General features: G+C 39.3%; 1 protein-coding gene across 2 annotated transcripts in view; it reads left to right on the top strand.

Moving 5' to 3' along the window:
* The window catches only part of dscaml1 (Down syndrome cell adhesion molecule like 1), a 117,626-nt gene that overhangs the window by 83,213 nt on the left and 9,058 nt on the right, over positions 1–25,355 (top strand). For both annotated transcript variants that reach the window (XM_008425715.3, XM_008425714.3), the window contains exons 16-29: positions 32–199; positions 356–426; positions 1,233–1,473; positions 6,209–6,355; positions 6,687–6,842; positions 9,815–9,954; positions 13,768–13,921; positions 16,492–16,609; positions 16,681–16,844; positions 16,990–17,088; positions 22,504–22,692; positions 24,324–24,452; positions 24,614–24,772; positions 24,910–25,068. In XM_008425715.3, the coding sequence (XP_008423937.1) occupies positions 32–199; positions 356–426; positions 1,233–1,473; positions 6,209–6,355; positions 6,687–6,842; positions 9,815–9,954; positions 13,768–13,921; positions 16,492–16,609; positions 16,681–16,844; positions 16,990–17,088; positions 22,504–22,692; positions 24,324–24,452; positions 24,614–24,772; positions 24,910–25,068 (2,094 nt within the window). The remainder of the gene's footprint in view (positions 1–31; positions 200–355; positions 427–1,232; positions 1,474–6,208; positions 6,356–6,686; positions 6,843–9,814; positions 9,955–13,767; positions 13,922–16,491; positions 16,610–16,680; positions 16,845–16,989; positions 17,089–22,503; positions 22,693–24,323; positions 24,453–24,613; positions 24,773–24,909; positions 25,069–25,355) is intronic.

Raw genomic sequence — 25,355 nt, 5'->3', positions numbered from 1 at the left:
ATTAGATTTATTTCATTTTTTGTTCTGACAGATACTTGGGAGTTGAAGCATGCCACTCGAAACATATCTCCCACAAACAATCAGGCCAACATAGTAGACCTCCACCCTGCGTCCGTCTACAGTATCCGTATGTTCTCGTACAACGCGATAGGCAAGAGCGAGGCCAGTAAAGAGCTCACCATCAGCACCGAAGAAGCACGTAGGTTTATGAACGGCACTATCTATATTTTTGCATTAATGTTCGAATTCTTTTTTTTTTAAACAAGGTGTAGTAGAAGTAGTAAAAACATTAACTGTGTTTGTTTTAATGGGGATTAATGACGCAGACTTTGACTTTCTGTCTCTCGCTGCACAGAGCCTGATGGTCCTCCAATGGATGTTGTCCTTCAGCCGGTCACCTCTCAAAGTATCCGCGTGACCTGGAAGGCAAGTTTATACAACATGTGTCTTGCTTTCTTAATAGTTTTAGTTCCTGTAAGCAAGCTTGTCTATTCAGTTAATCAATCGATCAAGTTTATTTCAACAAAGTCCTGAAATGTGCACTTCATAAAACACGAAAATTAAAATTAAAAAGTCACAAAAACAACATGCAGTCGACAATTGAGAAACCAGTGACAAACATTACAGTTTGGCAAGTGAAATGATCAAATTCATCAATACGCGTCGAGTATGTTGATCAATGTTTCATTTTTTATGGTACAAAGTATCTCTAAACAGGTGAGTTTTTAGTCTTGATTTGGAGGAACTCAGTCTTTCAGCTATTTTGCAGTTTTCTGGAAGTTTTTTCCAGATTTGTGGTGCATAGCAGCTGAATGCTGCTTTTTTTTCTGGTTCTGGGGATGCAGAGCAGAACCAGAAGACCGGAGAGGTCAGGAAGGTTGATACAACAACAACAGATCTTTATTGTAATGTGGTGCTAAGCCATTGAGTGATTTATAAAACTAACAGGATGCCAGTGTTAGGATTTTTTATGTTAAAGTTGCTTTTCAATATGTTAAGTTACCAGATGTAGCATTAGAAGGGGTATGTTGATGCATTCATTTTGCAAAATGGACCAAGTCAAGAAGTGTCTTTGTTGCAAGCTCAAAGCAACACAGACACCTTTATAATATCTCGGTCTCACTGCACCAGGCAAAATCATTTTCCAATAGCAGCTGGAGGCACCAAATGCCATATCTAACTAATACACTTTTCTTTTTTTTTTGGTTTGTTCTTGCTACATTTCTCTGCAGGCTCCAAGAAAGGAGCTACAGAACGGGGTTATCCGCGGTTACCAGATTGGCTACAGAGAGAACGGCCCCGGCAGCAACGGCCAGTACAGCATTGTTGAGATGAAATCCACTGGGGACAGTGAGGTCTACACCCTGGACAACCTGAAGAAGTTTGCTCAGTACGGTGTGGTTGTCCAGGCCTTCAACAGAGCAGGCACAGGACCTTCGAGCTCAGAGATCAATGCGACAACACTGGAGGATGGTAAGGTTTACCACAAACATAACACACATCAGGTTTCATCATAGAGATTCAGATCTCTTGTTGAGCAGCAGTAGCAAAACAAGTTAAACAGCATGGATCATTATAAACATTAACCTGCCAGCGCTATGAATCATATCACCTCCTCGCTTCTTTTTTTTTTCTCTGATCTACATATACAGGTCCTTCTCAAAAAAATCGCATATTGTGATAAAGCTCATTATTTTCCATAATGTAATGATAAAAATTAAACTCATATTTTAGATTCATTGCTCACCAACTTAAATATTTCAGGTCCTTTATTGTTTTAATACTGATGATTCTGGCGTACAGCTCATGAATACCCAAAATCCCTGTCTCAAAAAATTTGCATATCATGAAAATGTTCTCTGAACGAGCAGTTAACCTCATCATCTGAATCAACAAAGTAACTCTGAACACCTGCAAAAGATTCCTGAGGCTTTTAAAAACTCCCAGCCTGGTTCATAACTCAAAACCGCAATCATGGGTAAGACTGCTGACCTGACTGCTGTCCAGAAGGCCATCATTGACACCCTCAAGCAAGAGGGTGAGACACAGAAAGAAATTTCTGAATGAATAGGCTGTTCCCAGAGTGTTGTATCAAGGCACCTCAGTGGGAAGGAAAAAGTGTGGCAGAAAACGCTGCACAATGAGAAGAGGTGACCGGACCCTGAGGAAGATGGTGGAGAAGGGCCGATTCCAGACCTTGGGGGAAGCAGTGGACTGAGCCTGGAGTAGAAACATCCAGAGCCACCGTGCACAGGCGTGTGCAGGAAATGGGCTACAGGTGCTGCATTCCCCAGGTCAAAGGTCAAGCCATTGTGGAACCAGAAACAGCGGCAGAAGCGCCTGACCTGGGCTACAGAGAAGCAGCACTGGACTGTTGCTCAGTGGTCCAAAGTACTTTTTACGGATGAAAGCAAATTTTGCATGTCATTCGGAAATCAAGGTGCCAGAGTCTGGAGGAAGACTGGGGAGAAGGAAATGCCAAAAGGCCAGAAGTTCAGTGTCAAGCCCCCACAGTCAGTGACGTTCTGGGGAGCCATGTCAGCTGCTGGTGTTGGTCCACTGTGTTTTATCAAGGGCAGGGTCAATGCAGCAGCTATCAGGAGGTTTTGGAGCATTTCTTGTTTCCATCTGCTGAAAAACTTTATGGAGATGAAGATTTCATTTTTCAGCACAACCTGCCAAAACCACTGGTACTACTGACCATGGTATTACTGTGCTCAATTGGCCTGCCAACTCTCCTGACCTGAACCCCATAGAGAATCTGTGGGACATTGTGAAGAGAAAGTTGAGAAACGCAAGACCCAAAATTCTGGATGAGCTTAAGGCCATCGAAGCATCCTGGGCTCCATAACACCTCAGCAGAGCCACAGGCTGATTGCCTCCATGCCGCATTGAAAGCTGCAAAAGGATTCCTGACCAAGTATTGAGTGCATAACTGAACATAATTACTTGAAGGTTGACTTTTTTGGTATTAAAACACATTTCTTTTATTAGTTGGATGAAATATGCAAATTTTTTGAGACGGGATTTTGGGTATTCATGAGCTGTATGCAGAAATCATCAGTATTAAAACAATAAAAGACCTGAAATATTTCAGTTGTTGTGCAATGAATCTAAAATATATGACAGTTTAATTTTTATCATTACATTATGGAAAATAATGAACTTTATGACAATATGCTAATTTTTTGAGAAGGACCTGTACTGCAATTTTGTTTGCCCTTGTTTTAGCTTTCTCTTCGTACAATAAAGTCAAGTTTTCTGATTTGCAATCCACAATTGTTATATTCTCTCTTGTCTTCTCTATCCAACAACAAATGCTGTGCTGCTAGAATTCAAATGCTTCTGCACCAAGGACACAGATAGTCTCAAAAACACAGCATAGTGCGTTGCAGGAAACTGAGTGATCTCAGTAAATACATGTGGAGAAGCTGTTGTGCCCCCTGACTACTGAGGGGTAAACAGAATATTTCTGAGTGAGTGAACAAATGATTAAATGAGCTGCTAAGGCATGTTTTCTGGTATAACACAGTTGGGGACAGCATTGGAAAATTTTTTATGTGTCAGGTATGCAACAGTGTCACTAATGTCAAAAGGCATCATTTTCAATAGCACATTCCAACCATTCACGTGATTGTTGTGCATAGACTCATTAAAAATGCTTCTTTTAGTACAATAGTTCAAGAAATTTAATCAAAAGCCATAACATTCTTTCTTGCACCTTATTTGAGATTATTCTGAAATGTGGCAACAGTGCTAAACCTTGACTGATGCAAGAGCCTGTTCTTCATTTTCCACAGCCAGAGAACCAGTTCGGAGTGTTTTGCTTACGGCATTAAAAACATCTCTTTGTAAAAGTAGTATTCAGAATTTATGTCGAGGATCGAACCCCAAGGAGACTCTTTAACTTCATAGATGTCGCTTTTATTTTTGATATTTCTGCAAACAGATGTCATGATGCCACTATTTTGTGTGTACCAAGACTTTTAAATGTACATTCAAACACTGAGTTCTTCACAACCCTGATCAGAAGAGCTGACACTGGCACCACTAAAACTGCAAATAGAAGCTGGATAGAGTGTCTCAAATAGGGTTTCAGATTAGATAAGACGAGACTCTTTATTGTCTATTAAAAGAATGTAAAACGGACATTTTCTTTAAGTTTCTAGCAACAAAAGCAACCATGCAAAAATGCACAAAGCACACAACTAAAGCAAAAACTTGAGTACATAAAACACACACACAATCAATCATGTGAAATAAAGCAGCTCATATTAACTCTGCCAGGCCACATAAAAAGACTGACATTGATATTTTGGGAGTAAAAACTCATTGATCTACTTAGACTTCGTATAAAACATGACAGGAAGATGAGAGATTGTAGACTCATGTTCTTTCTCTCTTAATACAACTTTGCATCTATATTACAGCTTTGCTGTTTTGTTTTCAGTCAATTAAATGTTATACTGGTATTAAATGGAGTGCTTACAGTTTGAATGATTGATGGTCTGTCTGAAGCATTTTACCAAAGATGGCCCAGCTAAGAGCAGAGAAAGAGTGAAATATAGAAAATTACTTAAAGTTATTGGCTAAAAAAGATAATTTACCCACAAAATGTCCCACATTTTATACCTGAAAACATTACAAAAAAACCAAACTGTAATATTTGTCATTGTTATAAATCTGACATTACAAGCTTATTAATTTTTTTAACCACAAAAGCTACATCACATGAATACATAAAGAAAACAATGTTGTTGTTTTTTTTTTTTTCAGGCTTCAAAGAACACAATTTTTGATTATTTTATTTATGCTCGTGCATTTGCTCTGAATGATATAGCGTGCTATATATTTCCATTTATTTTTAATCCAATTCTCAGATTTCTTTGTTACGCACTAAACATTCGAGTACACACAAACACATGCGTCGCATAATTGTCCACAGTTGGCTGAGCCTCATTGGTCCAGAGGAGACATAGCCCTCCTGGTTCCTTCCTGTGGTTGTAACCCTGGCGACAGTGATATTGATGGCCATTATGATAATAATGATACCAACAAGCATACTAAAAATAATTATAATTAGCTTGTCTCTCTGTCTGTCTTTCTCTCTTTCCCTCTCCTGGCTTCCTGCTGTAATTATCCACAGCTGAGTGCTTTGTCTCTCTGCTCCCTCTTTTCATCTTTCTCCCCTTTTGCTTTTAACTCTCCTCCTCAATTCTTCCATTTATATTCTGTCTCTTTTCCCCATCTAGTCCTTATTGTGGATTTAGACCACAATGGCCTTCAATATATTAGCAGGGTTTTCCAAAAAAAAAATCTGCACTTCTTGTTTTTTTCCTTCTAATCATTCTAACAGACGTATGAATCTGTTGAGCAGCTAAGCAAAAGCCACATCTCAGATGTTTTTAGGCGTCTACTTCCTTTGCCTGCATTCTAATTCTTACTTTGCCTCTGTGCAAGGTCTAAATATGGATATTGGGCTATCTTTTGATGCATCCTCATTATTTATCATTAGCTTCAAAGATCTATTAATGCAAAGCTCTGTTTTTGTTTTCTAGCCCTCGTTTATTTCTGCCTCCCTTCCTCCGTCCTCCCCCCTCCTCACTTCCTTTACTCTCTCCACCAGCTGCAGAGAAATTCTCTGGTGGACTTGGCACCGTCTCCTTTGATTGCATGCCGTCTTTTAGTCAACTCTCTTCCTCTCTTCCTGTCCTTACTCCTCTCACAAGTTGACTTGTGTTCATCTTCAACAGTGGAAGTAATTCAAAGCCTGAATGGCTGGTGGTCAGTTGCAGCCAATACCAAAGACACCTGGGCTAGAAGAGACAGAGTGGGGCTTGTAAGGAGAAGGAGAGATTATCCTATACATCAAAGCAGAAGCATGGCGGGGTTTTGTTGTTTTTATAAGTCACTACTCTGTTTTACATGTTTGACATTTTGATTAACTGCCCATGTGAGACTTCTGTAGTCAACTTTCCACTTATACAGGCCTGTATGAAATCTGAAAAGGTGCAACCACATCTGTACGGTAGTTTATTCCTTGGACAAAACCATGTATTCTCCATTGTCACTCCTCCATAAATTATTTGTTTTGAAAAGTAACAACTTAGTCCTTTTGTGAATACCTGTTATTTTTAGTTGAGCTTTTAGACATTTGTGGTTAAATGCTAAAGTAAGCAATACGTACGTCTTTCTCTCTCATCTTTAGTGCCTAGTCAGCCTCCTCAGAACGTACGCGCCATCTCCGTAACGTCAGACGAGGCGGTGATCAACTGGGCCGAACCTCCAAGAATGACTCTCCATGGTGTATTGAAGGGATATCGTGTTGTGTTCTGGGCTGTGTTCCCAGACGGAGGTACGACTGTCTGTCTGTCAAAATAATTCATTTTAATTATATTTTTGTGTTTTTAAGTTGATCTCAGTTTCTGGTGACTTTTAGTCATTAAGCAAATTACACAAATCAATGGAGTCTGAACTGACAAGACTTAATAAAAGAAATCTGGTACACTATACCAAAAACCTAAACAAGCTTATGATATTATATTTCTGAATTTAAGAAATATCCTGTTTCTTAAGTAAGAGATAAAAATGTGTCTTTTTCTGTGTGGAGAAGCTTGTAAATACTCAAAACTGCGATTATTTGACGCCTCAGTTTAGAGTTTGACTTTCACCAATCCTGTTCCCAGAGTGGGGTGAAATGCAAAACATTACAACCACCAAGGAGCAGGTGGAGCTCAAAGGCCTGGAGAAGTTCACCAACTACAGCATTCAGGTTCTGGCCTTCACTCAGGCCGGAGACGGCGTTCGGAGCAACGTCCTGTACATCCAAACCCGTGAAGACTGTAAGTTTGCATTTATTCGCTGCATCAGTTTAGATAAGCCAGGTAATTAAATTACCCAGAATAATGTTTCATTTACCTTGACGCTGGTTTTTTTTTTTTTTTTTTTTGTTTTTTTGTGAAGCAGCTGTAAGGATTTTTCCTCCCAGTTTAGGCAGCAGCGTGGGAGGCAGGGAGCCAGCGGGTGTAGAGGGGGTCTTTGTAAGGCTGAGGTTGCTGATTAACAACCTCTTTGTGCTCTGATGTGCCATTACCAGTGCTAATGAAAATTAAGAAGCCAAAAAGTGTGTGCTGCAAAGAACCCTAAGGGTGTCAGTCGGTGTGTGTGAATACGTGGGTATGTGTGTGCATCTGGGGGGTTAGAACCGTCTTTGCATGTGGACAAGTCTTTGAGTTGGTGTGCACGTATCACTGCATATGTGTGCGGCGCTCGTTATTGTTTGTGTGCGAGTAGCTCACAACGAAGCAAGAGGAAAGGGATTAATTCTTTGTGGCTTAGAGAGAATTAATTTTGTGCTTACACTGGCGGGCTGTGGATTACATCCGTATCCGCCTCTCCTCTCCATCCCTGGGGCCAGTCAGTGAAGGAGGCAGGCGTCTCGAGATGGAGAAAATGAGGGAGCGCTAGAGATGGGGGGTGGGGAGGGGAGAAGGGGGAGTAGAGATTCTAAGAAGTGTCATTTCAAAAAAGGCCTTTATTCTCTTTTCCTTGCCGTATCTCCATTTTATGAGCTGGCCTCTGCGCAAGAGCTCTTCAAATGTGTGTATTTTCTTAGTCTTTGAGTGTGTCTGTCGGAGTCTGTCTTTTTTACCCCTGATATGTGTTGACACTGTGTCCAGGGGCAACCTCTTCACAAACGTTATCTGTCTCTCTCGGCTTAACCCTTCCTTTCGCCTTCGGTTCTGTATGTAACACATGGAAAAGTGTTTGCAATGAAATTGTGCAAACAGACAGTTCTCAGCCTGACATCTTATGCCTCTGTCTCCTGGATGCCCAAACACACTGGACAGAAGGCATAAGAACTTTTAACGTGGCCATTTATTTATGTTATATTTTTTTTGTAAGGTCCTGGAGACCCAGGGCTCTTTTCTTTTTGATTTGTTGTTTTGGTTTTAGCTTACATTTTAGCAGTTTTGTGGTTTTTATCTCACGATTGCATTTAAGTTTTGTTGCTGTAAATGTAGAATAGTTGAAAATAACCAAATTAAAATGATTACACATCTAACGCTAATAAAAATTAAAAGAAATTCCAGCTTAATTGAACTGGAATGTTTCTTTCTTTTTTTTCTTTTTTTATTGGTGCGATCTCTGCCATTAATTCACTTCCAGTGTTACTTTTTACATATATGGTCAAATCTCATGCCAAGAGCAAAGTCACAACTAAAGGCTTTTCTTGTATAAAACAAAAGGTTTATTTTTGAATCCTTGTCAGCACGACATCTGTGCACAACACTGATGCTCAACAGCAGATTGACAAAAACATAAGATGGTTTTGTGGAGAAAATAAAGCAAAGAAAATTATTTGGTTTTTAATGTAAATCATTGTTTAAGTAAAATATCTGGAAATATTATGTTGGAATATTGGCAGAGTCAGGTCGCATCTTACTGGATATATGTTGATAAGAAAGTTTACAGTTATTAATGGAACAACAAATGATTAATATACCAGAGAAAATAAAACTGTAGTGAAACTGGCTGTAAAACGATACGTGGTTAAAAAAAAAAGTGTTTCTACAAAAACCAACATATCTTATTTCAGACTAATCTACTATTTTACTACTAAAATGTCTCTGCTAATGTCTAAGCGACACTGTTTTGATGTTTAATTCTGTATATTCTATACATTTTGAAGCCACTTTCACAAAACACTTTCATCTAAGGCCTTAGATACTTCTTTCTTCTGCCTGAGTAAGTTAATATACCAAAGCAGCATGGAGGGTAGAAATAGGTCTACAGCTTATTCAACAGGGACGTTGGTCACACAACAGCGTGGATAGGTGTGAGGTGGGTGGGAGCAGCATTTCATTTTTACAAAATATTTTTGTTTTCCGGCAGTTTTTCACAAATGCATGTGCATGCATTGTTGAGGCTGCGACCAGCTCCGTTTATAAAGGCCAAGACAGTTTAATAAGACGTGCAGTATTAGTTTCATGCTGGAGCTGATATGAGATAATTTTGTGAAAAGGCCAAAGAATATTTAGGGAAGAGCATTTCAAGCTGAAATACTAATTATTAAAAATGTTAATTATAATTTATCGTCCTAATATCCCAACTCTGCAAAAGACCACACAACCCTCCATAAGACTCCTGCTGCCTCACACTCAAGCATTTAACAAAGCCATTTTTTCTCCTTTGACAAGTAAAAGGTTGGTACTGTCACTGTTACAGCTTCTGACATGTTGGTATAATGGCAAGTAGTTTACAGCCTTGAAATAAAATCATGCGGCAACATTATTCAACTCCGTTACAAGATGGTGAGAGATAAGACAATTGCATCATTTGGTGCATTATTCTTAACAATTTTACCAAGGATTTTTGGACAATATAATATTTTTACTTAAAGATTGCTACCCAACTTGTTTCAAACAATCAACAGTAGACACAGTGCAGTTAAGGATTGTGAGCGGGAGCTCTCGGGTCATCCGCCCTCATCTCTACGGTCTTGAGTGGCTTAAGCTGCCCATTGGTCAGCGCAGACTCAGACCAGAAAAGCCATCAAAGCTGGAGCATTCTGACTGAAAGAACACATTTACGTCTTTGCAGCCACAATTACATGAGTCACGTAATTATGGCTGAGCTTTTTGCTTCTCCACTGCATTAAAATAAATGTTTTTCAAACATTGTTTTTCCAAACTCTCTTATTTTACTCCACTAATACGCAAAATTGATCAAGATAGTTAAAATTTTACGTTTTAATGTGGAATAAATGTCTTACGATGATGTTTTTTTCTTTTCTTTTTGTTGTGTGATTCAGATCCCGGACCCCCAGCTGGCATTAAAGCAGTACCCTCCTCTGCCAGCAGTGTCGTAGTGTCATGGCTACCCCCTCACAAACCAAATGGAATCATCCGCAAGTACACCATCTACTGCTCCAGCTCCGGATCCGGCCAACCGGTGAGTTACCATAGGGGTGTGGTGGATTTTAGTACTGATAAATGATTAAAAACTGGTAAGAGGGAGGCTTTAATGTGGATAAGTAATGAGCAAGGACAGATTTTTTTATTTTTTTGGATGTAACAGAAAGACCTTCTGTTGTGCATTCTGTATGTTGTGTGGATGGTGGCAGTTTCATTTAATTAAGGGCTGTACTGCGTTTGTTGTTTCTGAGTTTCTATGCATGTGTCTGTTTCGCTGTAAGCGTGTGTGTGTGTGTGTGTGTGTGTGTGCGTGTGTGTGCGCGTGTGTGCGCGCACGTGTGTGTGTGTGTGTGTGTGTGTGTGTGTGTGTGTGTGTGTGTGTGTGTGTGTGTCAGAGGCCTACTGCTGCAGTCTCAGCAAGATGTGTGTGTGAAATTAGCTCCCCTCATACTGCAGTGTGTGTGCATGCAAGCTCACCCTCCAGCTTCATTTACATATCTGCGTCTCATCACGTTGCCAGGACAACCTCATCTGTTCATCAACCTGGGTGGAAAACAAGCCGAGAGCAAACACACACTCTCACTCCCACTCTTTCTATCTCTCTCTCACACACACTCCCACGCACGCACACACACATGCACACATTTAAGTAGAAAAACACTCTGAAATTTATCGCGCCAGGGACGAAGTGCTTCATTCATACACAGTATGCGTTTAATGTTTTTTTATGACCGTGTGAATTCAAAACCAAGAAATACATCTGCCATCGATACACATCCAAGTACACGCATGCACCCCGCGGACCTTTCAAGAAAAAAATAAATCCATCTTGTTCTTTACCTCCCTCCCTCACAAATCATTCTTTATATCTATGCATCTATCCATCTATCTCTTTCTTTCGGCCTTTCTTTCTGTCTCCCAAGCTCCCATGCAGAGTTTGGGATGATTACTATGTAAATGAGTGCGACTGGAGAGAGGGAGGGACGGACGGGGGGTGGGGGGGTCAGACACTCCGCGCGGGGAGTACTTTTGTTCCTCTTTTCATTATCTTGCTCTATCGTTCCCCGGATCACCGCTATCTCCACGCTAGAGGAATATTTTAATATCCGTTACAGCAGTGCACACTCTGTCAATCCTTCCTCCCAAGATTTTCCCACCTACACTGTACAATCATCCTTCCTTCCATGTGTCGATCCATCCATCCATCCTTTTTTCTCCACTCACCGCAGAGGATATGGAGACAAATGTGCAGAGAAATATTTAAAGGGAGGTGGGATTATGAGGGAACTGTTGAAAACGCACTGGGTTATCTGTGGATAGATGCATAGATAAGTGGAATAATAGGGAAAAGTGGTGACAGAGGAAAATGAGGAGATGGATGAGCAGCAGTGAAGGGAAGGAAGAGATGGTGCATTGGATAAAGAGGCAGGGAAACCAGATAAGAATGGCACAGACAAAAGGGAATGAACACATTAGAGACAAATTTCAGTCATTTTGACAATGATGACTTGTTCGTGGGAGTAAAAAAAAAAAAAACAAAGACATAAATCTGATTAAAGCATTGTACTTACTAAACATACACCAATCAGAAATGGATGGCCAGTTTCTGTAAAGCTTTGTACTGGCAATGCCACGTTCTCTCAAGGAAGTACAATGTAAGAAATTAACATTTAATTTTTTTTTTTTTTTCAGTAAGTGATCATTATTTGTAGCAGGAAACGAGATGGGTGTTGGAGAGTATTCTCTAAACAACAGTATTTTTGAGTAAATAACGGAACAAATAATTGTGTAGTTTATGAAGTTGAATTTACTTATTGGAAGATGTCTTATTTTTCAGTATTTCCAATCGACTGGTCACCATCATTACCGGTCAAACCGGTGTCCCGGCCACCAGCCGAGGTTCGTTGCACCACTCGGCACTAAAAGATCTGAGCTCAGCAGCTTTCACAGATCTTACTCGTGTGACTTTTTCTCCGACTTTTCAACCCACTTGACTCCTGTATCGCAACCTTCCTTTCATCAAGCTGCTGTCTGTCAGAAATGTAAGTTAGTGTTAAATCACTGAGGTGTGGTAAAACGTGATTTAGCTGGTGGAAGATGTGAAATGATGCCGGCGCACAAATATGTTACATTTGTGATGTCGTTTTCTTTTTATGACTCTATTCATAGATGAAAGCACAGAAATGGACTGAATGGCCAAGGACGACTGTGTGAAAGTGTGTGTCTGCTCATCTGGATTGCGTGTGTGCGTGTGTTTGTGTGTGTGTCAGGAGAAGGCTGAGTTAGCTGGAGAGTAGGTGGGGAGTAGGAGTTGAGGGAATACAGGTATAATTGGTGGGTAGGAGAATCGTGATTGGCAGTAAGAAAAAATAGTGATTTTTCTCTCTGTGAATGTGAGATTGTATGCGTGCGTGCATGTGTGTGTGTGTGTGTGTGTGTGCTGAGGGGACAGTGATGCGTACATGTCTAGACAGCAGACACATGGCCGGGTTAAACACACTGCAATTACATATCCACCTCCAGGTCGTGTGTGCCACTCTGTGTGCGCATCTATTTGTGTGCCGGTGCCTCCGTCTATGTGTGTTGGTGTGTTTTTTTATAGCCATGTCTCCTTCTCTGTTTATGTGACTCTCCTCGCCTCTCCTCCATCAAAGATCCCTTCTGTAGATATGACTGTTCATGATATCTCCAACTGACTCATTAGTCGGTTCCCTGTTGTCTTGCTCTGTCATATCTGTGTTTGTCCTCCCAGGAGAACGGTGGAGGAAAGGGCACGGGGGTTTCCCCTTCCCCCAGTCCAACCTTCACATCTTTTTTTTTTTTTTTCCCCATCTCTACCCACTTTTCTAGCTTTATACATTCAGACAGTTTTGCCTTTTAACAAGTGTAACATGCCCCCAAACCTCTATAACCTTGTCTCATAATTTTATCTGTTCTACCTCAACACAGTCGAAACAAAACATACAGCAACGATGTTCACTCAGTCCTTCATGTCACATCTACTGTATCCTGTGAAAGTTTCCGTACCGCTTCAGCTTTATCGCATTTCATCAAGCTGCACAAACAGCAATGTGTCTTACAGGGATTGTATGTCATACAGACCAACACATAGTTGTTCATTATTCAAAATAGATGAAAAATTATTCAAGTTTATCTAATGATTTTACAATGAGAATCTGAAAGGTGGCATGTATTTGTTTCCAGTCATCTAGAGTAAAATCAACGGACTTCAAAAGTCATCTGATTATTTAAGTACGGTGGTGGTCTTATTATGCTGTGGGGACGAATTTCTTCAACAGGGACAGGGAATCAGGTCAAAATCTGGAAAGCTAAGTACAGGGTAATCTGTTAGACTATCAAGGAGATCCAGGTGGAATACATGCAGTATTTCAATGCAAATTCAAACATAAATCTAATGGAGAAGAGCTAATTGTGCAAAACTTCCTAATTGGTAAATTATATTAATTTGCTGTAGTCATTTTCTAGTCATGCCAACCACTTCAAGCATTTAAATTTAAAGCTATATATCTACATACAGAGATCAGTAAGCCACTTGGGGCTCAGTGTCTTTCAGATTTCAAGACAGCTACTCTTCCCACAGAACCAGTCGGCCCAGTAGAGACGAACCCTACAGCTCAGGAGAGACTAAAACCAGTTACACATCTCACTTTTCAGATTGATCCACTTATCTCTGAAAATAAGCCTTGATTCTTTTGTCTCTTTTGGGTTTTTTTGTTTTGTTTGTTTTTTGCTAGACCAGTCCCAGAGTATCAGAACAAAGTAACCATTTTTTAATGCCGCCAGATTTGTATGTCATGTTTGACCTCATGCTTTGTCTGCTTTCTTTCAGCTGCCAAGTGAGTATGAAGCCAACCCAGAACTTCTTCTTTACCGCATCACCCACCTGAACCACCGGCAGCAGTACCTGATCTGGGCTGCTGCCGTCACCACTGCCGGCCGCGGTAACATCAGCGACAAAGTTACAGTGGAGCCCGCTGCAAAGGGTGAGCCCTTTCATGGCACCGTGATGTCGACGACTAAACATATTTACAGATTTCAGTCACAACATATTCCACCTAATGGCTAGCAACGTAGGAATATTTTAGTGGTATCGTAAGTAGAAATTACTCATTTTCAAGGTATCAGAGTATTTACACAAATATACAACTAAAATGTTCAAAATGATTTTATTGCTTTTATTTAAAGCAGAAAAATAAGTTGGTGGCTGATGCTAATGCTGCATAACCCAGTAACTACTTTATTTGTAGTAATGTTTTTTCTAACTTTTTTTGTTTTGTTTTAATTTTGATATTTAGTGAATAATAAAATGTAATAAACTAAATTTAAGCTTAGTTTTCAAATGGTTGTATAGCAAAATAATTAGGGAAAAAAGGTATTTTCTGCTGTTTATAGACTAACACAGAGAGAAAATTCAGATATTTGAGTAATTTGTTTGTCTTCTGTTGCCTGCTTCCCATACATGCTTCTTATAGCTTGTGTCCATGTCATTCATAACCAAAGATATTACCAAAGAGCCAAGTTTGTTTTCCTTCAGATCTAAGGAAAAGTGTAGCAGCCTTCACAGTGCTGAACTGTGCTCCACCACATAATTTAAACTTCATTCCGAACTTTCTGCAGCATCTCGTTGAAAGGACTTTAATCTGTATACCAGCTTGATACTGACTTTGTCAGAGGTCTTGCTCCATTGCTTTCTTTCATTCCCAAGTCTGAAAAATGTAATAACTTGATTTTTTTTCTTTAAATCAAAGGGCTTCTCTATTTTAAAAATCATTGCCTCGTATGTAATTCATTCTTCGGAGAGGATTCTCAGATGATGTAGCCATATCGTCCATTATTAACAGATGTGGTACTTTTGAAAGACAGCGGAAAGTTGTCATTATCTGGTGCTTTTACAAGATTTTTAAAAAATCATGTTAAAAGCAATTTCTGACACATTTAGTTTGAGTCGACTGTGTTGATTGATTCTTACTGCTTGCATCTTCTTTCATTCTCATGAAGCACTTTGACACTATTAAATCTGGAGTAGTTGCTGCTCTTCAAACCTCTTGCTGACTTTTAGAAACAAAAGCAACGATTCCTGAAGGATGTTTTTTCTTGATATCACTCAGCTTCTTCTCACTTTGCCCCTTATTCGGCTCACTGTATCCAGGTTTGTTTTTTTTTCCCCTCTTGATTCCTTCTGTGCTGCTGCCTGTTAAGACTTCACAGAGGTGTGCTATTGATTGTGGAGTTCAGAGTGCACCAGATAAAATGCCTCCAGCCAGGGAGACGATCAGGAGGGGAGGCAGACGGCAGGAAAGACAACAGGAGGAAGGCAAAAGGGGAAAGAGAAAACGACTAAACAGGAGTGGAGAGAACTCCCAAGCAAACCAAGATAGAGGCGGTGTGTTTAGGAAATGAGCGCGTCAGTTACAGTTAATCAATAGGCTTTCGGATTCAAAGGTGGAAGAAGTTGTATGAATGAACTGTCTGTTTTCTTCATCTGCTCATCCTTCTGACCTCTGAGGGCAAAGGTTTGCTGGCGTGCTGGTGTGAGCGCCAGGCTCATCTGATCAGCAGCTGTAAAAAAAAAAAAAAATCGGTGTCCTCCAGGCTAGAACAGTCGATACCTAATTTAACCTTAACATAAGTGCACTAGAGCACAACCATTTAGACGCCAAGTGTGGGAAAGAAAAAGAGAGAGCAGGTGGTGGAGTAGCACTGAAAAAAGAGGTTATGTGACAACCAGAGAGGATGTTTTTGTGTCCTCTATGCTCCTTCTTTGTCCTTTAATATCATAATTTTTTTCTTAATTTTTTTTTTATGGATAACATCACATTTGAGTCAAATTACATTTCTTATGAATCACAGGAAATAAAAAATTACTATCAGGTCTGCTTATCAAACAAATAAAAAAATACATTGATTTATACTTATCCAGGGATTTATATATTTGATGATATTAAAAATGACATTGTATTGATGGGACCCGTATGGGTCTATGCTAATCGTAGCAGAGCCCTCCACATGCAGTTGTAACCTCGGTAGAGATGTGTACACATTTTGAAGTAAAATAAATAAATTTATCTTTCATTACACCAGCATCATTTTTTAGAAAAATGTCTTATAAAAATGCAATAACTTTATTAATAACTTTGATTAATATTATATTAATTAAAGTCATACATCCCACACAAAGTTACCAGATTAAGGCTGCACAAAGTATTAACAGGAGAACCAATAAATGTGGCCCAACTAATAAAAAAGTTATTCTTTAATATGCAATTTATTTAAACTTTTTTAATATATGCAAATATTTTTATGTTTGGGTTTATGGTACCAAAATGAACGATGACTTCTTTTTTTTCAATCTTATTTTTGCTTTTAACTGAGGTATAAAGAAACGGCAACAGAATAATTAAAATAGTGGAGTGTACCAATTGCTTACAAAAAAGAAGACTTTTTTAATAAAGCTATTCACACATCTTTTTGTATGTTAGTCAAGTCACCTCAAGCCATTTCTTTAAATATATTTTATGTATTTCTTTCATTTGAATCCATTTCCTTTGATCAGCCCCTGCCAAAATCCTCTCATTTGGAGGTACGGTAACCACTCCCTGGATGAAGGAGGTGCGTCTGCCTTGTAGTTCCGTAGGTGAACCAACACCTACCATCAAATGGACCAAAGACAGGTGACCATCCCTCCCATGCACTATGTGTATCTGTCACTGTTCTTTTGTAATTGTTTCTTCACTTCTATTAGTGAGGACACAGCAATCCCAGTGACTCTTGATGGGCAGCGCCTCATTCTGGCCAATGGGACGCTGGTGTTGCGATCCGTCAAAGCTGAAGACTCTGGTTATTACACCTGCACAGCCACCAACACGTTGGGCTTCGACACCATCATAGTCAACCTTTTGGTGCAAGGTATGAGAATATGGGTTCAGCTGCAGCAAGTGGCATTTACGAAAAAAAAAAGAAAAAGAAGCTGTTGAACAAGCCATTCATCAGCAGCCATGATTCTGCCGGAGCAGGAAAGAATAAGCTCTGAACTCTCTATGCTCTTCCGCAGTCCCTCCAGATCAGCCTCGTCTTACCGTTTCCACCACCTCCACCTCTTCCATTACCCTCGCCTGGATTCCAGGGGACAATGGAGGCAGCTCCATCAGAGGTGAGCTGCTGTAGTAAAACGAAGAGTTTCTTTGTGTTGTCCCAACATCAGGGTCTTGTAATGATCAGGGCTTAAAGAGCTCTGGCCAGGGGACGGATTTCCAGCTTTTGACCAAACGGTCCGCCTCAACCAAACTGTAGTCTCCGGGCTTAAAGAGCTCCATCTGGGGGCCAGACTTTCAAGCAAAGCGAGCATTGGACCAAACGGCCCGTCTCAACTAATCTGTAGATAATACACAAAGATGTCTGCCAATCAGAATTCTAGCTCCCGTGTTCTTGACCAATGACTGTAAAACGGTTTGTAGAAAAGAAGCGCATGCGTTCGGTTCGGCGATTAAGTCAAATGCGATATGAAAGAAGATGGAGTTTGTCTGACCCTGTAAAGAAACATGTTTACTTGAGAAAGGAATTAAAAACAAGTGGCACTGGGCATGGCTAGAGGAAAGGGGACAGGAAGTTGGTGGAAATTTGTCCAAAAGGGGGTCGCTGGGATTTCTTTTTGGGGCGTTTGGTCGAAGGTAAACTTTACACCTTACAATACCAGTTTAGACTTTGAGCAACTTGCTAAAACTGTATTTCGTAACATTAAATCATTAAATCATGCCTGGCTGCAACTGTATCGATGGCAGCTCTTCTTCTAGTCAGTGTTTGTTGCTTTTGGCGCAGCTCCGCTCCTGCTACTGGTAGCTTCACCGCAACAGTTCAGCGTTACACAGGCTGATGACGTTGCTGAGATTCACTTTGTCTGGTGTCTGATTTTCTAATATTTTATGTTTTATTGAGTATTTTTGTACATATGTTTTGGCAGTTCTGTGATCATGTCAAAGCAGCAACTTGTATTAAAAAGTGTTTTATTGTCCGTCTGGATGCTGCCCGCTTCCATGGAAGGACAACAGAAAATCACTCTTATAAACATGTAATTGCTAAAATCACGATACCCTCACTTTTTATCCCTCTGAAAAATGAACCCATTTACGTAAAGAAATCCCTCCATAGGTGATTACACGATAGAGAGCGTTCATTTTATAGCGTTAACACCGGTGCTGTAAGTGGTCCGGTATGAAACGGGTGTGATAGAACAACGGTACCACAACACTTAATAAACCAAGAGAGGATAATACTAATCAAAGGAAACTAAATGGAAATGAATGAAGAACAAAATGCAAAAATAAACTAAGAAACTAAAGTAAATACAGAGGAATAAACTGGTATGGCAAGACCTTTAGAGCAATAATTAAGACAGAGTACTGTATGGCAAGAATAAACAGACACTATTTCCAGATAAAAGGTAAAATAATATTGTTGAAATGTCATGGGTTTGTTGAGACCACATTTAGTACTGAGAATAAATATATCTTACAGACCACAGCAGTAAAGAACTGATCACTTATTTATGTTTTTAATTAGATTTGATATATTTATTTCTTCAATATTATTTTTCATGTCAGTGTTAATGTCATGAGGCTGATGACTCCATGACGCTTTCAGTTGGACTCATTAGGATTTGATTAAGAACCAGATTTGTTCTTTGTAATTTCTGTCCAGTAAAACTATTAACCTATAATCAATAGACAGGTCTATATAAAGATATAATTCATGTTTTTGTCTCATATTTGTATGGCATTAAAAGGACCTGAAACTTTAGTTTTTCCACTGAAAGCTTTGGTTTGCACAGTAAATGACATCTCGGTGAAGTTTTATGGTTGATACTCTTATGTCCCATTCTCTTGAAGGCAGCACAGAGTTGCACCACCAGAAACCGACAGAAACACTGAAGAGAAGAAGAGCTATGATTAATGTAGTTACAGTTCTATCCATGTTTTAATGCTGCAGAGCTCATTATAGATCAAATAGATCAAAGTTTAAACTGGCATTGCTGTACATCTTTTATTTGGTCATTTTGTGGAAGATTTAACAACTACAAAATGGCAAAAAACAAGAATATTTTTTCCACTCTGACTGGCTGCTGTTACCAATTTTAACTTGAATGTTCATTACATTTTTCGTAGACACCTGTGAAAATAATTTCTATTCCCATGACTTTTTTGTTCTCTGGGAAATTATTTTTGATGATAAATACAGAAACGAGCATAAAAATCAAAACATCTACAATAGTGATAGTTGTATTAATAATAAAATAATAGTCAGTGCAAAGTAGCCTGCAAATTCCTTGGTGGGGGGCGGTGAGGGATCTGGATAAAGGCTAGGGGGGCGCTGGGCCAAAAAAGGTTGAGAAACACTGATTTAGTTGGTAATGTTGCATGTTCTAAATTACTGGCAAAAAAATTGACTGAAAGGCTCTTATTTAATGTTGAGGGGTTTTTGCCTGTAAGGCAAACCTCTAGAGCACAGACATTTTACATTTTGTTTTGAGTTGAAATGTACTGAAGTCTTATTTAAGTTTGAGTGTTTAGCTTGTTAATTGTATTGTTAGAAGCAATTGTTGCACTATTCAAAGACACTTTAAGCCCTGAATGATAAATTCAGCTGACATGACAAGTCAAGACACCAGACTGGCTTTTTGAGATGAGACGTGGCTTTACAGTGCGTACTCACATATTCACGTTGCTTCTGCTGGGATCTCTTGTTGCTTGAACTTCTAGCTTCAGTTTTTTTCTCTTTTTGACCATTTCTCTTCTGTGTTTTTTTTTCCCTCATCTCTTACCGTTTTAGTTAATTCCTTTAGTCTTAATTCACTTTGGTTGTAGTTTGGAATTTTTTTTATGTAGCTTTACATTTTCTTTCTCTTACAATTTTATAAGATTCAGAGTACTTTTCCCCCTTCTCGTTTCCCTGGCCTGGTTTACCTTTACATCTCAAAGAATGTGAATATTGCATAAAGGAGCAATATATTTTTGCCAGTCACCTCAGAAAGGGAATTTAATTGCATAGAGCTTTGTTACAAATAGAATAAATGTCATGTCATGATTCTGCCACCACCATGCTTCACTGGTGGTCTGGTGATGGAATCGCGCCTGGTTTCAATTCCAATTCAATTGAACTCAAAAATGCTTTATTGTGTGCCTTTTGTTAAGGAGTGGTCATTCTACGTTACAGCCAGCTCTAGGAAGAGTCCTGGTTTTTCCCAAACTTCTTCCATTTACCAGCGATGAAGCCCACTGAGCTCATTGTGACCTTCAAAACCGCAGAAATATTTCTGGATCCTTCCCCAGATTCGTGCCTCAAGACAAACCTGCCTCTGAGGTTCATAGACAATTCCTTTGATTTTATGCTTGGTTTTTGAGCTCTGACCTGATGTCCACTGTGGGAGGTGTGCCTTTCCAAGATAAGTCCAATCAGCTGAATTGACCACAGGTACACTTCATTTAAACTGCAGAAACATCTCAAGACTGACTTTATACACTTTTGAATAATAAGGCTGTAACGTGACAAAACGTGAGAAAATTGAAGAGCTGTAAATACTTTCCAGAAGCACTTTAATGTCCGGCACACGGACATGCTGTTCAGAAGGCTGACAGTTTTGCAATTTAAGCGTTTTATTGATGCTATGTAACATTCTAGTTTTCTGAGAAACTGCATTTCGGTTTTTCTTTACCTTCAAGCCCTATTCTTTCAATTTACAGGAATAAACCCTTGAAATGTGTTGCTCCGTTTGATGAATCTACTGTGTACAATATATGAATTTAATTACTTAATAAGTACCTTTTTGATCATATTTGATGGAAAAAGTCACCACTAAATTCTTACCGTCTTCTTTCTGTATATCACTGTTTTCTTTTGATAGTTTTTTTTTTGTTGCCTGCCACATTTTTAGCGTTTGTTTTGATCTGTCAATTCATTGAGTGTTGTCCTGCTTTTATGCTTCCCTGTTGACTGTGTGTCTATCTGATTATCGTATTATTGGTGATCTCTTTGTGTGGAAGGCTGCAGTGTGTGTGGCTGAATGGGCATGCATGCAAATGAAGTTTCAGCTGCTGTCTTTGTTCATCCCATTTGTCAGGATGGGGGGGCGGTGGGAGCGTTGCAGATTCAGCTGTCTGATTTCATGCTGCAGTTATTACCTATATGACACATCAAACATCAGCTGTGCGGTCATTTTCTAACATCGTGTATAACTTTGTCCGGGGTTTAATTTTGCGCAGTATTTGTTAATAATAATTAAAAAAAGATGAGGTTTGAAGAAATTAGATTTCAAAAGTGATTTAATTGAGTGTTTTTTATTTTAGTTTATTTATTTATTTTCTTTTTTTCTTTTTTTTTTTACATACCAGTAACCAACCTGCAAGAAATCCTCAGAAAAACAAGCAAAAAAAAAAAAAAAAAAAAACACTCTTGTGCATTCAATGTGCCACATCCAAATGGAAAGCAATAAAAACAGTGTGCTGGACGTGCAGTTTTGTATTTCAAATAATGGTGCTCTCCACACTCTGGTATTTGCATACATCGTTCTGTGCTGCATATATGCATAATCCCATCTGTATATCTTTTGTGAATACCAGAATGCCTGCCTGCTTGTAAGACCATCTGTGCCAGGCAATGCTCAAGGTTCCCATAAACAAATATTTCTGCATTAATTCTAAATTGGCAACAGTAAACATTTATGCTCGTTCTGAGTTTTCCATTCAGTTCGCACAGGAATGATGAAGAAAAGGTACTGAGGGCTAGATTCACGAATACTTTAAGGTGGCAAAACCAGTATTATTTTAAAATCAGTTTTAAGTTAGTATCTTCTTGCGTTATTACAGCTTTGTCTGTGGCAGACTTTAAAACTTCAAAACGCAGCTCAAATTTTGCGTAGTAACCAATGCGACGCTTCGGACTCAGTCACACCATCTGTTAAAAAGAAAGTGAGGGGAAAGCAGACAGTACAAAGGATTAAAATACAGAGTGGACACATTCAGATATGCATAATTGAACACACAGGAAGAAGAGGCAAAGACCGACAGAGGATAGATAGAAATACTCCCTTAGCAGGACGGAGCTGGCTCTGCAAGGAAGCTGATTATAAAAACAGTCACCATATTGCAAACCCACATTTGCATAGATGCTCAGTCAGCGCCATCCCAGGCTTTGGGTTTGTAGGTAACTAATGGCGGCATAGATGGAAAGCAGCAACACTTTCTGTCTATTTGGACTTCGCTGAAAGCAAAGGGTTGTCTTTCATCGCCATCTGGTGGACAGTAAAGGTACCTACATCATCATGTTTGGAAATGGCCGCAACAAAGCTCTCAAAAGTCATCAGATCTTAAAACTGTATACACCCCTTATAAAATGCAGTTTTTTGCGATGTAAAAATAATCAGATCAGAATAACTAATTCCCCAACTTTTTCTATGTATTTCTAAGCAAATCTGTAAGAATTCCCCATTAAATTATGTTGTTCATGTGGCTGTGCACTTTGACTCAGATGCAAAAGAACAAGGATCATTATGAGTGTTGTCTTTCTTTCCGTCTAGGCTTTGTGCTACAGTATTCTGTAGATAACACAGAAGAATGGAAAGACGTTTTCATCAGTTCATCAGAGCGTTCGTTTAAGCTGGAGAACCTGCGCTGCGGGACCTGGTACAAAGTCAAGCTGGCTGCCAAGAACAGCGTTGGAGCCGGACGCATCAGCGAGATCATTGAGGCAAAGACCCACGGGCGAGGTAGGGGCAGCAAAAGCTGAATTTAAAACATTTACAACAACATTAAACATTTACAACAACATTAACAACAGGCATATAAAAGAGGAAACAATATCATGGTAAAAAAGAAGGAAGATCCCATTTAAAATCTGGTATATCATGTATTTTAGTATGCATCTTTAGTTTTAAAGTTATACTTATTATAATTAACATAAATAAGCACTCGGGTATTCACAGTAACATTTACTGGACTTTTTTGGGAACTTTGAACTTAAAAATGTTATAGTAGGTGTTGGTTTGCAGCAGAGGTGAGCACAGGAGTAAAACTGCAGCCTAATTTATTCAGTCCCTTATGACGTTGCTCTTTTACCATTGCTTGGATACAGTAAGTATCGTCAAGTACAGCGTAGATGTCGTATCAAGAAACACCGGTTTCATATAGCAGCGACAGTGGCCGTGATTAAGAAAATTGTCGTCCTAATGGGCACATTTTCTATCAAAGTTAGACTCATTTTTCTTTCTGACAACTTCAGTGAGAAAATATGTGAACGGCTTTGCTGGGAATAAAACCCAGTTAATGTGGAAAAAAAGAGAGCAGAAGATGATTAAACAGGTGTAATTTACTGACCAGAGCCAAAGTTTGAAAATACTCTGCAGTGACATAATCAATAAACTAATTAGAACTGAATATATATATAGTTGTGTAGTTGAAACCAGATGATTACTTGCATTGTATTAAAAAAAACTGCCTTTTTTTGTTACTGTCTGAGATTAAATTAAACACTTCCTGTTTCAGAACAGCTATGAGGAACAGAAATTATTTCTCTGTGCCAGAATAATGAGATGGTGATATTTTTTTTTATTTCTTTAGTAAAAGCCAGAAGTTGAGATTCTTACAGTTTCTGAACACCCAGATGACGACGTTGTAACTGTTTCGATGACTTAATTTATGTTTTTACATTTCGCAGATGCTTTTATCCAAAGTGATTTAAAGGAGAGTATAACGATGCACTAAATATCAAAGTTATATAAGTTATTTAAAAAGAAGGCCATTAACGAGGTTCTGTCAGACAGCATAGAAATGGAGTGCAGACTTGGAGGGAAGTGCAGCAGAGGGGCACTGTGGGTGTATTTTTATGCGACATCTTAACTTCCTTCGGTTCCATCATGGGGAAATAAAAAATAAAAAATCAGGTATGTTATGAAGAAGAAAAAAAAATTAACCTTGTCATGTCTGGTTCATCCTTGATGACAAATTTCTCATCTCTAAAGGTGCCACATTTGTATTCAAACTATTACACTAAAGTTTAAACATCACAGGAATGTCCAGACTGTAGACTTTAGGATGGAGACGAGGTCTGTGTTCAGGAGATAAACATGCTGTGATGCAAAATAGGTGACTTAATATCACAGCAAAAGCAAGAGACCTTGTGAAGATACTGGCTGGAGTTTGGTATTTGACAAGTCCCTTATCGACATTCGCTGAAAGGCCACTTGGTGAGGATGAGGCATTGGATTCTTGGATTTCTCTTAGTTGCAGAAATACTTCATCTACCACCAATGCTATTGTACATTCTATGTCATAATAACTGATGATATTTATACCAATAGACAAATATAAACTGATCCATCTTGGTGTTTTGCTTTTTCAGAACCTCAGTTCAACAAGGACCAGCCCATCTTCACCTACGTCAACTCCACCCACGCTCGCCTCAACCTGCAGGGCTGGGCCAGCGGAGGCTGTCCAATCACCTCAATGACACTGGAATTCAGACCAAAAGGTGGGGCATTTGTTCTTCACTTTTAAACTACTAAATATGTTCTTGATAAGAAATAAATAAATCTATAAGGATGCAACATTTATCCAGATCGTGCAGCCTTTACTGACTTTTCCCCATAGTAAAATAAAACGAACCGGAGATGAAAGTTTGCGTTTGTACAGGTATGTGGACATGGCAGCATGTCCGCACCAACGCCACCACAGATGTGTTTCTGGCAGAACTACGTGAAGGCACCTGGTATGAGTTGAAGATGAAGGCATGTAACAGTGCCGGCTGTGGCAACCAGAGTTCTCAGTTTTCAACACCAAACTACGATGGCAGTGAGTAGATACTCTTTCTCTTTGTTTGTTTGCTTTGAGTGATTATCTTTGGTGGTCAACATTTTATTTTAACAATACGACCTAAAATACTACAGCCACAAAGAAGCCATTGCCAATATCCTCCTGGTTGTATGCAGGCACCATTCCTCCCATTAAGTCCCCCTTGGAAAAAAACGATGATGTGAAGAAACTGTTTTCGATCGGCTGTCCTGTGATTCTGGTGACTCTTGGGGTTGCGCTGCTGTTTGTCGCCATTCGCAAGAAACGCAAAGAGAAGAGGCTGAAGAGACTCCGAGGTAAGTGACTGTGTGAGAAAAGGGAAAACGCACTTTCTTCTTTGATTTCCAATTTTGACTTCCAATGATTCACTTTCTGCTAAAGAGCCCCCTGGTGGTTGAAGAAAAATCTACAGGAAATCCACCCCGGGCTGTAAGCTGCATACGGTAGTTAGAAGCTAATGGGTAGCCATAGCAATCTCAAAGTGTACAAATACTGCCGTCACACTTTCGTCATTTCTTTTTTGTTTTTTACCTTAAATGTTTTACCTGTAGTTTTTGACCTTATAGCGGTGGCAGATTCTACA

The sequence above is a fragment of the Poecilia reticulata genome, chromosome 13 (assembly GCF_904066995.2).
Source record: "Poecilia reticulata chromosome 13, P_reticulata-male-v2, whole genome shotgun sequence".
Lineage (NCBI taxonomy): Eukaryota > Metazoa > Chordata > Actinopteri > Cyprinodontiformes > Poeciliidae > Poecilia > Poecilia reticulata.
This window is presented reverse-complemented; position numbering and strand designations above follow the sequence as displayed.